Below are 15,296 nucleotides of genomic sequence, written 5' to 3' on the forward strand. Positions count from 1 at the left end.
CCATAGGTGCATGATTTTTGTCCAGTCACTTCCCGCATCTCCCACACCCCTTTTCCCCCCAAGAATAGTCAGTCTATTCCCTTTCTATGTCCCTGATTCTATTATAATCACCAGTTCATTTTGTACATCAGGTTATTTATTCACTTGATTCTTAGATTCATTTGTTGATAGATGCATGTTTGTTGTTCATAATTTGTATCTTTACCTTTTTCTTCTTCTTCCTCTTCTTAAAGGATACTTTTCAGCATTTCATATAATACTGGTTTGGTGGTGATGAACTCCTTTAGCTTTTCCTTATCTGTGAAGCTCTTTATCTGACCTTCAATTCTGAATGATAGCTTTGCTGGATAAAGTAATCTTGGTTGTAGGTTCTTGGTATTCAGCACTTTGAATATTTCTTGCCATTCCCTTCTGGCCTGCAAAGTTTCTGTTGAGAAATCAGCTGACAGTCGTATGGGTATTCCCTTGTAGGTAATTGAGCCTCTTTCTCTTGCTGCTTTTAAGATTTTCTCTTTGTCTTTTGCTCTTGGCATTTTAACGATGATGTGTCTTGGTGTGGTCCTCTTTGGATTCCTTTTGTTTGGGGTTCTCTGCGCTTCTTGGACCTGTAAGTCCATTTCTTTCTCCAGATGGGGGAAGTTTTCTGCCATTATTTCTTGAAATAGGTTTTCAATATCTTGCTGTCTCTCATCTTCTGGCACTCCAATAATTCTGATATTAGACCGCTTAAAGCTGTCCCAGAGGCTCCTTACACTATCTTCACACTTTCGGATTCTTTTTTCATTTTGCTTTTCCAATTGGGTGTTTTTTGTCGAATCTTTTGTTTGATTATTGTGCTCCTCTGGTCTGCTATTGGGTATAATATTCTTTATTTCAGTCCGTGTATGCTTACTTTCTAATTTCTTTATCGTAGCATCGAGGGTCTCATTAGTTTTCGTGAGGTTCTGCACAAATTTATGGCAAGCCCTCAAAATTGCGATTCTTAGCTCCATATCCTCCATTTCTGTCATGTTTTTTTGTCTCCGCATCTTTTATGCTTTCTTGGTGCACCCCCTTGTGGTCTCTGTGCGCAGTCTTGTTCTAGCCAAGCCTTAATTGTTGTAGTTAACACTAGAGGGATTTGACCACCAGGCCAACTGGCTATAGGAATCAGCTGTATGGAAAACGTCTGCCTTCTGGGGAGGCGCTAATCCAGCCTTTGCCTGAGGCGATCGGCAAATGGATGTGCGCAGGGATTGGGCGGGGCGGGATCAACAGGGCGGGCGGAGGGAGCAGTTATGGCCACGCTCAGTCCCGTTCCCAGAGGCTCTGCTTCACAGAACCCCGGCAGCCGCTGCAAACTTCGGAGAGAAAGCTGCCCTCAGGTTCCAACTGATGCCGGATAATCCCGCTTCTCCCGTTTGAGTCTGGGTCCCTAGAGACTCGCCCGGATCTGGAGCCCAGAGTCTGAGACTCACTCCCGACAGAAAACGACAACCGCGCCCTCAGCCACCAGCCCGCTTTGCGCGCGCACCTCGGTACCTTTGTATTTTCCACACTGCGCCGCCTCTGAGCCTCGATTTGCTGTTCTCTTTCCTTCTAGTTGTAGAGTCTCTCTTCAGCCAGCCTTCCTGTGGTTCTGGGTGATGTCCGTTCAGTCTTTTAGTTGTATTTTTGAAATGGTTGTTTGCGGCAGCGGTCTCCGGTGTTTACCTACGCCGCCATCTTGGTCTCCTCTGTCTGCTTCTTTTTTAAAAAAAATATATTTTATTGATTTTCCACAGAGAGGAAGGGAGAGAGACAGAGTTAGAAACATCGATGAGAGAGAAACATCGATCAGCCGCCTCCTGCACATCCCCCACTGGGGATGTGCCCGCAACTCAGGTACATGCCCTGGACCGGAATCGAACCCGGGACCTCTCAGTCCGCAGGCCGACGCTCTATCCACTGAGCCAAACCGGTTTCGGCGTATTTGCTTTTTGAGGGCAGGAACCAATGTTTTTCCTTGGTATCCTCGCCCTGTGCTTGGTGTGGAATGGTTTGTACTGTAGCAACAGACAGAGGTGAAGGCAATGGTGAGTGGCTCAGTTTGACTGAGAATGGACTGTGCTGAGAGAGGTGCTGTGCCAGGTTGTGCTGTGCCAGGTCATGGGGCCTCCAAGCCAGGCCTGGCGGCTCAGACTCACTGTCTGTGGCAGGGAGGGAGGCCCAGGATGACATAGGCTCTTTTTAAAAGTATGTGTTTCCCTAAAATAAAAGTAACAATCACATGATGGAAAATAAAATTAAGGCATCCATTTCTACCAGTCTTTTGCAACTATTATTATTTTGATGTGTTTTCCTGCCAGTCTCTTTTCATGAGTACTTTGGACAAAATGTATTGCTGTATTGCTCCCTGTGTTCATAGCTGTAATTATATATATATGTTTTTATTGATTTGAGAGTGAAAGAGAGAAACATCGATCGGCTGCCTCCTGCATGCTCCCTGCTGGGGATTGAATCTGCAACCTGGGCATGAGCCCTGACCAGGAGTCAAATGACCCATTGATGCATGGGGTGACATTCAACCAACTGAGCCACACTGGCCAGGGCCACTGCTGTAATTTTTAATGGCTGCTTAGGCCATCGAGGGAATGTGTACCAAAACATGCTTGTGCTTACTGTCATTGGATATTTAAGTTGTTTTCTGCTTTTTTCTACTATTGTAAATACTGGTGCAATAAATGTCTTTGCAGATACAGATTTTTATATGTTTTTGTCATATTTCTTTAGGATGAATTCTTAGGTTCTGGGTCGAAGTACCAAGGTTAACTGTGGCTCTTGGTACGCTTGGGACCCAGTCAGCCTGTCTGGGGGTGATTGTTTTTTCTTGTTCTGTGACATAGCCTCTAAAGCAAATAGGACTTCACAGAGCTTCTAAAGTATTGGAGACTCCATGCCTCCCAGATAGAATGGCGGAGTGTTTTTTAGCACATAAGGTATTTATTTAATGTTTATTTGGAGCCAGAAATAAACCCCACAGTAGGGTTTATTGGGTAGAGTGTAGGATGGGAAAACAAGGAAAAGTCCCAGAGAGCTAGCTCACAGCAGGACCTGTGAACCACGTGGGAAGACATTGCCAAACCACGGAAAACCAGTGTGTGTTTCAAGGCCCCTCCTGGAAGAGCTCCAGCCTAACTCTGCCTCTTTTCTCTTGGGTCCCTCACACCCTAATGACATGGAAGTGTTCCCCTGCCCCAGAGCTGTGGTGAGCCTTACTCACTGGGCCTTTGCTCACCTTCCTCCCCTCCTCTTGGAACCCTACCTTCCTCAAAGCCCTGCCTAGACCTCTCTTCTCCTCCCTTCCTGTCTTTATCCTGCCCTGGGTTCTTGTGCATGTCTCAGCTACCAGATCGTGGACTCCAGAAGGCAAGAGCTGTGCCTTGTTCATCTTAGTGTGTACCTAATGTTAACTGAATGAAAATGAGTTCAGGAGCATTTTGTTATAAATTAAGTAAAAGGCATTAGCCAGTCTGAGGCCTTTGGCATTGAGGGGGTTTTAGGTTACTTCTTTGTAGGTGAAACTTAGCTCTCACTATCCTTTTATTTATTTATTTATTTGTTTGTTTGTTTATTTTTTAAAAATATTTTTATTGATTTCAGAGAGGAAGGGAGCGGGAGAGAGATATAGAAACATCAATGATAAGAGAGAATCATTGATCGGCTACCTCCTGCATGCCCCGCACTAGGGACCGAGCCCCCATCCCCCCCCCCCCCCCCCCGCCCCACTGGGGACCGAGCCTGCAACCTGAGCGTGTGCCCTTAACCAGAATTGAAACCTGGACCCCTCAGTCTGCAGGCCTACGCTCTATCCGCTGAGCCAAACCAGCTAGGGCTCACTATCCTTTTAAATAACTACTTGACCCACTTATGAATTAGTTAATGCTCCGTGAGTGGAAAAGAAGATTGCTGTTGTTGACTTCTTATTTGTGACTCAGAGTAAAAGCTGAGGATCCTCATTCAGGCCAGTCAGTGTGGTTCTTAGTCACAAGACTCTCTGCATGTGTCCTACAAAGGGTGTTTCCCAAGAAGGACTTCTCTGAGGCCTAGGAATAAAGAAATGAGCAGAAGCAGTTATCCCGGTCACTCACAGTGCCTGCGTCAGTGTCCTTCTAGAGTGGGGTTTATTCAACCACACATTGATGGTGCACCTTCCATTTGTCAGGCGCTATTCCAGGTTTTGGGGGTGCACTGCTAAACAAGGTAGAACGGGGTCTTTCCCTCCCAGGTTTGTCACTTTTGTCTTTGGAGACAGGCAGCCTTGGATTCAGAGTCAGGTTCAGCACTACTTCTGAAATCTTGGACGAGCTGCTTCCCCTCTCTGAGTGGAGGCTTTCTCCAGCTGCAAACTATTAATACTCCTCCCTCACAGGGTGGTCGTGAGGTGGAATGAGGAGGAGAGGGTGTAGATTTTCTCAGCCAGGGATCCTCAGCTGAGCCACAGGACACAGAAATTGATTGACTGTTTTCTCCATTCTCTCAAGGATGGGATATAACCAGGATGGTTCAAGATGCACGGGAGAGAAGTCAAGTCATGGCAGACAGTGGATGCCTTAGGATAGTAGGGCTTAATTCTCTTGAGGAACCAGGTTGAGAGAGGCTAGTAGAACCTTCTTTTTGGATGGCTTGACACAGTGGCCAGTTTTGGGGTGACTAGAATTTCACAGTAGCATCCTGGTGTGGTAAGCCTGGCACATAGTAGACACTCAGTAAATGTTAGCTCCCTTCCTCAGTCCCTCCTCCTCCCTACCTCTATCCCTAGGCCTCAGCTTTTCTTGAAGCCACCCACAACTTTCAGAAGAGCCCAGGTGTTCTCATATGGGAAGTATCCTTGTCTCCCAGAGTGTTCCTGTTCCAGGCTCCTCTTCCCAGGCAAGGTGTTTCTCGGCCCCAAGGCTGCTGCTGTGATGCAGATGCTCCTTCTCTATGCCCTAGCATTTGGGCAGTGCCTCCTAGAGAAAGCAGAGGGCCTACAACAGCCGTGGGCAAACTACGGCTCGATCCGGCCCGTTTGAAATGAATAAAACTAAAAAAAAAAAAAAAGACCATACCCTTTTATATAATGATGTTTACTTTGAATTTATATTAGTTCACACAAACACTCCATCCATGCTTTTGTTCCTGCCCTCCGGTCCAGTTTAAGAACCCATTGTGGCCCTCGAGTCAAAAAGTTTGCCCACCCCTGGCCTACAACATGCAGCACTTACTCGCAGACATCACTTGAGCTTCTGCTCTACACAGACCTTCACGAAGCACTGGGAAGCCAGAGTATGAACTAGGCACCTGGTGCAGAATTTACAGCCTATTAGTGGAGACAGGATTTGTTTATGGTGACCCTATTGTCTTTTTCCATATAGAAAAATTAGGGGGTTCCATGGGGCCTATTTAATGTTAACATTGTGTTTAAAAATCCAACTTATGGAGGCTTCCTGGTGGAGGTGAGGCTGGGCCGGAAGGACAGGAGCATCTGGATGAGTAGTGAGTGATGGGGGGTGAAGTGTGCAGACAGGGGAGCCTAGGTGAGGCCTGTAACAGGGTCCTTGACAGAGTCCAGTGGCAATCTACTTACTCTTCACAGCTGTTTCTCCCAAAACCCAGGCATTGTGTTGAGCTAAACTCAAGCCCCATACCTATATGTGTGGAGAAGGGGGAGTGTGTAGGAGCTCTGCTGGGTGAGGGCAGGATGAAGACAGACTGGCCTCAGGTCAGCCGGGAGGCTGCTTGGGTGAAGAGGGTGGCAGGGAGCCCTGTGCAGGGCTGGCCTTGGCAGAGATCAGATGGGAAAGGGAAGATTAAACACTTAGGACAAGCTGTGTTCTGAGGATCTTTTTGTATTTTTTAAAAGAATCGAGAGAAAAAAATAACCAAAAACATTTCCCTGGCTTTTTATCTGAGCCCTTTATATCTCTTTATTCCTAGTAAGCACGCTTGATTTAATCAGTCAGCACTAGCACCTAGCAGTATGCTTTTGTTCTAAGACCTGTAGCTGTCCTTTTAAAAATAAGAGGAATAAAATAATAAATAAAACATTACAGAAAGGTTATAAAGTGAAAAATATCCACCCATTCACCCCCACCCCCACCCCCACCATAAAACCCCACTCCCTGGAGGTAAATACTAGGAACCGTTATGAATCCATGAAGGGCACTAACAAGAACACCTTTTTTCTATTGATTCCCAGGCCTCAGAGTATAAAGCTTGCTTTGTATCTTCTGGAAAGTCATCTGGGCTGAACCCCTCCTTTTCCAGAAAGAGGAAAGAGATTGCAGCTCTCTGTGGCAGGGGCCAGGCACAGGAGTCTTCAGAAGAGGCTGTTCAGAACATTCGGAAGGGCCATCAGCGGCCTCACTTAGCCGGCTCTCTGGAATTGCCTGCTGGCCCTGAGGTGGTTATGTCTGTTCTCCTTCTCCTCAGTGTCTAATGGCTCTCTTTTACCTCCTCAGGATCCCTCTGTGACCCAGCTGACCAATGCTCCACAAGGTGGCCTGGCTGAATTCAACCCCTTCTCAGAGGTTGGTGAGCATGTCCTCTTTATGAGCCCCTGGGTCCTCTGGGTGGTGCTGGAGTCTCTGGGGCAAGGAGCCTTGGCAAGACTGAGAATCTGCAGTTCTCAAAGGGACAGTCTTTTTGTGTTGTTGTTTTATTTTTTTTTTATTTTTATTTTTTTTAATATATTTTATTGATTTTCTACAGAGAGGAAGGGAGAGAGATAGAGAGTTAGAAACATCGATGAGAGAGGAACATCGATCAGCTGCCTCCTGCACATCTCCCACTGGGGATGTGCCTGCAACCCAGGCACATGCCCTTGACCGGAATCGAACCCGGGACTCCTCAGTCCGCAAGCCAACGCTCTATCCACTGAGCCAAACCGGTTCCGGCTGTGTTGTTGTTTTAAATATGTTTTATTTATTTTAGAGAGGAAGGGAGAGGGAGAGAGAGATGGAAACATCAATGATGAGAAAGAAACATTTGATTGGCTGCCTCCTGTGCACCCCCTACTGGGGATCGAGTCTGAAACCCGGGCATGTGCCCTGACTGGGAATTGAACCGTGACATCCTGGTTCATGGGTTGATGCTCAACCACTGAGCCACAGTGGCTAGGCTCAAAGGAACAGTCTTTTATTTTTTTAAAAATATATCTTTATTGATTTCAGAGAGGAAGGGAGAGGGAGATAGAAACATCAATGATGAGAGAGAATCATTGATCGGCTGCCTCCTGCACACCCCCTACAAGAGATCGAGCCTGCAACCCAGGCATGTGCCCTTGACTGGAATCGAACCTGTGACTCTTCATTCCACAGGCTGACACTCTATCCGCTGAGCCAAACTGACTAGGGCTCAAAGGGACAGTCTTAATGTGAACTTGAGGGGTGGGGGTAAGATGAGGAAGCCACCAATTCTCCTCTTAGAGTCCATGATCTGGGCTCCTCTTGAAGAGGGCAGGGCAGTGCCAGGAGCTCTGGACCCAAAAAGGCCAGGGATCCTAGGTTAGGCCTCACACTGCTCAGAGCCTGAGGCTTGTTGGCTGAAAAGCTACAGAGGGAGATCCAGAGGGAGTACTTCTCATAGGCAGGGGCATATCACCCTCCCTGTTGTGGGTTTGCCTCCCACATGGCCAACTAATGGTGTCCTACTCACCTCACTCCTTTAATCTGTCCCAAGCAGACAAATGCAGCAACAACGGTTCCTGTCACCCAGCTCCCTGGGCCCTCGCAGCCAGCGGTTCTCCAGCCCTCAGTGGAACCAACCCAGCCAACCCCCCAGGTACTGTTGACAAAGATCCCTTTTGCCTCTCCTTTCCAGAAAGGAAAGCACCCAGACTAGTAGCTGAGTCCTGAGATCAGGGTGGGCAGGGGGGGTCTTATTCTCTGGCTTCCCTTCAAGGGCCTCTTAATAATCCCTTTGGAGTTTGTCACTTGGATGTGGAGGGTCTCCTCACATAAACCCTCACACCCCCCCCCCTCCCCCCCACCTCACTGCCAGCACCAAAAAATAAGCCCTAGTCACCAGGCTGGGCTTCTGGGTATCTTCAGACAGAGCATTGCCCCTCATGCCATTCCAGATCCACCTGAGGCCTTTTTTTACTCAGGGCCCGGAATATATCTTTTTTTTTTCCTAACCTTATTTATTCCTGTCTTCCTTCTTCTTTTTCTTTGTCCCTTCACCAAATACCGTGAATCTTGTCTGCTTGGTACCCAACCCTCTGTCCCTTGCCTCACTGTTTACCCCACGCTCCTCACTGCCCCTGGTGAGCATGATCCTCAGTGGAGTTGTATGTTGCAGCTCCTCCTTAGACAGGCCAGCAAGTTCCTGCCTACCAGTTTCCTGGCAGTGAGCGAGCTCTCAGAGAGGCAGATGCTACTAGGAGGAGATAGTATTCTCAGAGACAGCTACATGCAAAAGCTTCCAAAGGTAGGCAAAGTATAGGTGAGCGTGAGTGAGGGCAAGATGCCTGGATTCTAGTGGGCCCCAGGCTGCTCCTGTCATTTGGCCGGATTTACTCTGAAAGTGCTGCTCCTGCATGGAATCCTGGAATCCTGGGATCCTGGGCCCCACCCATGGCCTGGAATGCTGCGAGGCAAGGCTTAGAGGCAGAGACTTTCTTGTTCAGCTGGGTGGTGGGTCCTGGATCCAGCTCAACTGAAGTCACAGACTTGGAGAAATAGGCTAAGACCCTCACCGTGGTCAATTCTGCTCCTGCTTCTACCCCTAGTGCCTGAAATTTACCTCCTGAAGGTAGCCTTAGCTCTTTGGAGAACTCATTTTTGAGAGATAGAGAACACACATATGTATGTACACATATGCCTGGCTTATCATCCTGTGAGATGACCAGTTTGGTATTTGCTCCCTAAAAAGGACTGTAGCCTTCTGGAGGAACTGGGCTCTGGGCTGGAACTCTGGACCCAGCTCTGCTCAGCCTCACGTAGAGTCCTCTAGCTGCTTCACTCAAAGGCGTTGCTCTGCCTGGAGAGGGGATAAAGCTTTGACTCTGCACACCATCAAAGCCAGGCAGAGCAGGGCCAACCTTAAGGGGCTGTACTGGGATGTAGCCAGTAACAGTTCCGGTGGACCTCAGGGGGCAGTTCCTGGGAATGGAGCAGGTGCAGGTGCTTGAATATACATCCCTCTGGTTCCAGGTACACAGAGTATGGCCTCAAATGCTTCCCCATCCCACTCACTCTGGCAGGTTTGCACTGTTTCCCTTCACACACACACCCTCCAGGCTCTCAAGTGAGGCTTAGGTCTCTGGGTTTCTGACTACAGGACAGTCTGTTGTGAAGCCTTCTGTCCTTTGCTATCACCCCAAAGGTCAGTGTAATTGAACTTGGCCTGGACTACAGTATGGAGAATGGTTCTCTTATCTCAAGTTTCAAAATGAAGGGGAGAGGAGAACCCTGATAATGGCAAAGGGGCCACAGAGGTGTTTTAAGAGTAGTAGGGGACAGGTCCCTTGGCCTCTCTTTGGTGGTCTCAGGTGCCCAAGACATTGGAGGGGGTGGGACTACCCCTGGGACTCCCAGCTGGCTCTCCCTGCATGGGGCACGGGCCCTGTGACTTCCTGTCAGGCCAACACTGTTCCTCTGTCTCATGTTTGGTTGCCTTCCACTTCCCTTTTTGCTCCAGGCTGTGGCCTCTGCAGCCCAGGCAAGCCTACTCCGGCAGCAGGAAGAACTGGACAGGAAAGCAGCCGAGCTAGAACGAAAAGAGCGGGAGTTGCAGAACACTGTGGCCAACTTACATGGTAAGGGCGGCCACACTAGGTCCTGGGTTCCCGTCCTGGTGCAGGAGAGTTCCCTCAGCCTGCTTGTTCCTGGGGCAGCCTCAGCTCTTTGCTGAGCTCCTGATCATCTTAGAATGGTGTTGGTCCTGGGGAGAGCAGTAAGTGGAAGTCAGGAGACCTGTAGTGTAACCTTAATGGGTGTAGATTATTTCTGCATTCCTTTTCAGCTGTAAAATTGTTTGATAAGAATGGGGGCACTGGCCCCACTATTCCTTGGTTATAGGCTGTTCAAAAAAAATAATCACTTAGGCTGTTTAGCTCTGTGTTTCCCAGTACCTTTGGGGTCCATTATCTTGCACTGATCGTGTGGGTATTTATGTCCTATCATCCTTTTTCCTTCCTACTTTATATCCATGAATACCCTGAACCCCACTTGTTGACACCCCTCTGGGGGTCCTGAATTGGCCCATAAGCTGGGCCTCATCTTGTTATCTCCTTCTACACAGTGAGAGAGAACAATTGGCCGCCTCTGCCTTTGTGGTGCCCTGTCAAGCCCTGCTTCTATCAAGACTTCTCCACAGAGATCCCTGCTGACTACCAGCGAATATGCAAGATGCTCTACTATCTCTGGATGTGTGAGTCCAGCTCCTGCACTTCTGAGCTTAGGGCTGAAATGGACTGTGTCTTGAGATCCTTGTCTGTGCTCTGGCTGCTCCTCCCTGGCAGACTCCAGCCTTTCTCAGTGCTGGTTGGGCTGGGGTGGGGATCTTTGCCCACATAATTGGCCCTCTGAAGACTGCTTCCTGTCATGGGAACCTCCAACCTCAAGGGCGAGTGCAGACCATGCATCAAGTAGGGTGAGACTAGCTGGAGGCTTCTGAGTTCTTGGGGAGCTCATTGCACTAAAAGGTTCTCCTTCGGTGGAGGCTTCCCCTCTCCACAGACCCCTGGGCTCCTAGGAGTGAGGATAAAAGACTCCCTGTTGCTACCCTGTGGACCATCCAGGGCCAGGGAAGAGTTGCTTAGAGAAGGACTCCATTCCCCAAGGATCAGTTATTGGGTCTGCGCCCTCTCCATGGCCACCCCTTAGATACCTGGGCTGTCCCATCACCTCTGAGGAGCTTGGTTTGGTCCCTGGTTTTGAGGTCCCAGAAAAGCAAGGACAGGAGCTAGCCCTGCCTGGGTACAGACCGAGGTCCTCTACTTTTGCTGCAGCTGCCCTGACAGCATGGACCTCATCTCCTCTCTAAGGGATAGTTTGACATCCGGGAGCCCTTCAGCCACCTTGGCACCAGCCCACGTCTGTCTCCTCCCCTTCCACAGTGCATTCAGTGACTCTGTTTCTGAACCTGCTTGCCTGCCTGGCCTGGTTCTTAGTCGACAGCAGCAAAGGAGTAGACTTTGGCCTCTCAATCCTGTGGTTCGTGATCTTCACCCCCTGTGCCTTCCTTTGTTGGTACCGACCTATCTATAAGGCCTTCAGGTGAGTGGGATGGGACAAGGGGGGGAGTATATGGCTGGCATCCCAGGTAGCAAGCCAAGGCCATGAGCCCTAGGATCCCATTCCAGTCAGAGCAAAATAGATCATGGGAAATTCACTTCCCATTCCCACCCACAGCCAGAGTTGGCAGGGATCAGAAGCCATTTTCCTCAGTTGTACCTAAGGTCTGTTTTGGGCCCTCTTCTTGGACCAGGAAAGGAGAGGGGAGCACGAGCCTTACTTGTCCTTCCACTGCACCCAGTCTGTTTGGTGCAGGAGGATTTCAGTTACTGGGAAGAGGAAGGGACTTCCTCAGCTCCCTTCCAAGGTTCTAGGGCAGCGATTTTCAACCGGTGTGCTGCAAGCATTTTAAAACATGCAGTACTTGACTATTTAGTCTTGGGCACTGACCTCTTTTCCCTTAGATTGTCAAATAAAAAAATGACAGCAGCAAACACAGTAGCTGTTCAGTGTGAATGAATCAAAAGTATACCTATTTTTTGTCAGATTGGCAAAAAGTATATTTTTGTTGTGCCACAGAATTTTAGTAGTTTATGTGTGCCATGATATGAAAAAGGTTGAAAATTGTTGCTCTAGGGCAGGGGTCCTCAAACTTTTTAAACGGGGCCAGTTCACTGTCCCTCAGACCGTTGGAGGGCCAGACTATAGTTTAAAAAAAAACTATGAACAAATTCCTTTGCACACTGCACATATCTTATTTTGAAGTAAAAAAACAAAACGGGAACAAATACAATATTTGTATTTGCATGTGGCCCGAGGGCCGTAGTTCGAGGACCCCTGCTCTAGGGTATTCTATGATAGAGTCAGACTCTGGGTTACGCTCTTAATAGCTTATCTCTCCATGCTTCCTTATGCCCCTCCCTTTACTTTCCTAGTAACTGTGGAGCATCGCTAAATGCCAGTATTTGACCAGCTGGCTGAGAATAGATTCTGTGGACTTTAATGGATCCACTTTACAGACCCTTAGGGCTTTTGGAATTGTGCCCCAGAGCTGATGCTGTCAGGGCTGGGATGCACTCAGCAGGGAGGACTTGAACCCTCACTGTATTCTAGCCCTCATGGACATGGACATGGAGGTGCTCAAAACACCAGTTTTGTCTAGTGTCTTCTACTTCCCAAATACCTTTCCTGCCACTCAGGCCTACAGTTTTATTATTAGAGGTTTATTTTATTATTAGAGGTTTATACCTTTGGCTTAGATTTTCTTCCCTGTTATGAAATGCAGATAAGTACTCCAGAAGATGGACTGTTACACTCTTTCTATTGTCCTTTAGTTCTTTGAGGAAGGGATTAAGTATTGTCCCCTTAGATTGGAAGGCAGTGAAAGGCAAGCCCTTTCTGATTACAACTTGTGGGTTTGTAGACAGTGTGACCGAGTCTCTGGTGCTCTGTTTACTCCCCCCTATTCTGCCTCTGGCTTCTGGTGAGGAGGAGTGTCAGACCATATGAGGAATGCTGTGGGATGAGCCCCAAGCCCTTTTGTGACTTCTGGTTTCCCCCTTCTCTCCACAGGTCGGACAACTCTTTCAGCTTCTTCGTGTTCTTCTTTGTATTTTTTTGTCAAATAGGGATCTATGTCATCCAGTTGGTCGGCATCCCTAACCTGGGGGACAGGTGAGACCTGGGGCAGTACAGAGGGAACTGTTCTTTGGAGGCTCAACTCAGCCTCTCTTGCCCTATTTGCCAGCCTCTGAGGGCCCCTTTTCCACCATAGCAGGGAGAGTGGTAACTGGGCCAGCTTGGATCTGTCTTCAAGCCCCCTCTCCAGTTCTTTACCAGTAGCCACTCACTGTCTTGCCTTGTTCACCACTTTCTGGGGTGAACATGGCCTGAATCCTTAGGCTACCTGGCTGTGTCTTACACTGGATTACAGCCTCTTCCTTTGCTCTTATCACACCCTCCTAGAAGCTGGTGCTACTTCCACAGGTTCCACACATGCCCTTGGGTTTGGGCAGCTGCTGATGGATGCCCTGGTCTTTGCAGACCCTGAGCTGTGACTTTCCTGGAGGCCCTGTAACCTAAGGAGATGGAGCCCTAGCCTCTCCTGGGTGGCTCCTCTGGCTGCTCTCTTGGAGCAGACAGCTGGCTTGAGTTTCCTGGGTGCTACAATCCTCCACTCAATATTAGTTTCAGAAATAAAAGCCGATGGTTGATGTTTTCCTTTCTGCCTCAGTGCACAGGGAACATTACAGAAAGGTCAGGCTGGCACTTGGCTAAAAGCCTGAGCCTGGAAGGGCTGCACTATTTTGGTCTCATCTCTCCAGTGGAGCTGGCAAGTACAGAGCAGTAGGGAGGGGCTGAATCACCTTGAACTCAGAGCCAAGTGCATACTGCCTTTCCACCACCCCTCTTCCTTCTCACCATGTTTATAACCTACCCCTTTTGTCTGTGTATGGTGACCCAATTACATTACTCATTACCCTAAGTGAGATCCTGGTTGAAAGGCTATGATTAATAACGGCTATTTGCACCCAGGACAGGGATGATTGTGCCCCTCACTGCCCTGCCTAGGCCTACCTGGATGAGTTCTGCAGCCTCCAGCCTCCCAATATCTTTCTCATCTCACCTCCTTACACTGTGTTTTGATTGTAAAATACACATAACATAAAATATACCATTTTATGTACCACTTAAACCATTTTAAAAGATACCTCTGTTTTCTTCTAAGTTTTATAGTTTGAGTTATTATTAGGTCATTGATCCATTTTGAATTAATTTTTGAAGTAAGGAATCCAACTTAATTGTTGTGCATGTGGATATCCAGTTGTCCCAGCACCATTTTTTTATGAGTTCTTTTTAAAAAATCTTCATTGTTGAAAGTATTATATTGACCCCCTCCAGGCTACCCCTTCCCTCCACCCCAGGCCCTTATTGTTTGCGTCCATGGGTTACACATATATGCATACAAGATCTTTGGTTGATTACCTACCACCCACACACCCTTCCCTGTCTTCCCTCCGAGAGATTCCCCACTCTGTTCAATGCTTCCATGTCTCTGGATCCATTCCATTCATTAGTTTATTTTGTTAAGTAGATTCCATATGTCATGTGATACTTGTCTTTCTCTGACTGACTTATTTCACTTAGCATGATACTCTCCAGGTCCCTCCTTTGCTGTCTCAAAGGGTAAGAAATTCTTTTCTTTTCTTTTTTTTTTTTTTTTTTACAGCTGCCTAGTATTTCATGGTATAAATTTACTATAGCTTTTTTATCCACTCATCCACTAATGGGCTCTTGGGCTGTTTTCAGATCTTAGCTATTCTTTCTGATTGGTGTTTCGGGTTTCTTAGGGTATATTCCTAGAAGTGGGATCACTGGGTCAAAAGGCAGTTCCATATGAGGAAACTCCATACTGTTTTCCACAGTGGCTGCACCAGTCTGTATTCCCACCAGCAGTGTACTAGGGTTCCCTTTTCTCCACATCCTCCTCAGCACTTGTCATTTGTTGATTTGTTGATGGTAGCCATTCTGACAGGTGTAAGGTGATACCTCATTGACATTTTAATTTGCATCTCTCTGCTGATCTTTGAGGATTTTTTCATATGTCTTTTGGCCATCTGTATATCCACTTTGGAGAAGTGTTTAGGTCCTTTGCCCATTTTTTAATTGGATCGTCTGTCTTCCTTTTGTTAAGTTGTAGGAGTTCCTTATATATTTTGGATATTAACCCTTTATCAGATGTATAACTGCCAAATATATTTTCCCATACATTGGGCCTCTTTTCGTTTTGTTGATGGTGTATTTTTTTATTTTTATTGATTTCAGAGAGGAAGGAAAAGGGAGAGAGAGAGAGAAACATCAATAATGAGAGAGAGTCATTGATTGGCTGCCTCTTGCACGCCTACTACTGGGGATCGAGCTGCAACCAGGGCATGTGCCCTTGAGTGGACTCGAACCTGGGACCCTCCAGTCCGTAGGCGGATGCTCTATTCACTGAGCCAAACTAGCTAGGGCTGTTGATGGTTTCTTCTGTTGTGTAGAAGCTTTTTCTTTTGATGTAGTCCCATTTGTTTATTTTCTCCTTAGTTTCCTTTGCCCTAGGACAGTGGTCGGCAA

The 15,296-nt window shown here is 47.7% G+C and overlaps 1 protein-coding gene across 2 annotated transcripts in view; it reads left to right on the forward strand.

Moving 5' to 3' along the window:
• Nucleotides 1-15,296, forward strand: part of SCAMP2 (secretory carrier membrane protein 2) — a 36,087-nt gene that overhangs the window by 9,343 nt on the left and 11,448 nt on the right. Inside the window, exons 2-7 of one of the 2 annotated variants that reach the window (XM_070430168.1) lie at nt 6,462-6,530; nt 7,681-7,782; nt 9,643-9,760; nt 10,246-10,374; nt 11,063-11,222; nt 12,753-12,854. In XM_070430168.1, coding sequence (XP_070286269.1) covers nt 6,462-6,530; nt 7,681-7,782; nt 9,643-9,760; nt 10,246-10,374; nt 11,063-11,222; nt 12,753-12,854 — 680 coding nt within the window. The remainder of the gene's footprint in view (nt 1-6,461; nt 6,531-7,680; nt 7,783-9,642; nt 9,761-10,245; nt 10,375-11,062; nt 11,223-12,752; nt 12,855-15,296) is intronic. The other variant, XM_070430171.1, reaches the window with a different exon arrangement.

This window comes from Myotis yumanensis, unplaced genomic scaffold (genome assembly GCF_028538775.1).
Source record: "Myotis yumanensis isolate MYYU_CA2020_CCGP unplaced genomic scaffold, mMyoYum1.0.hap1 SCAF_1, whole genome shotgun sequence".
NCBI lineage: Eukaryota > Metazoa > Chordata > Mammalia > Chiroptera > Vespertilionidae > Myotis > Myotis yumanensis.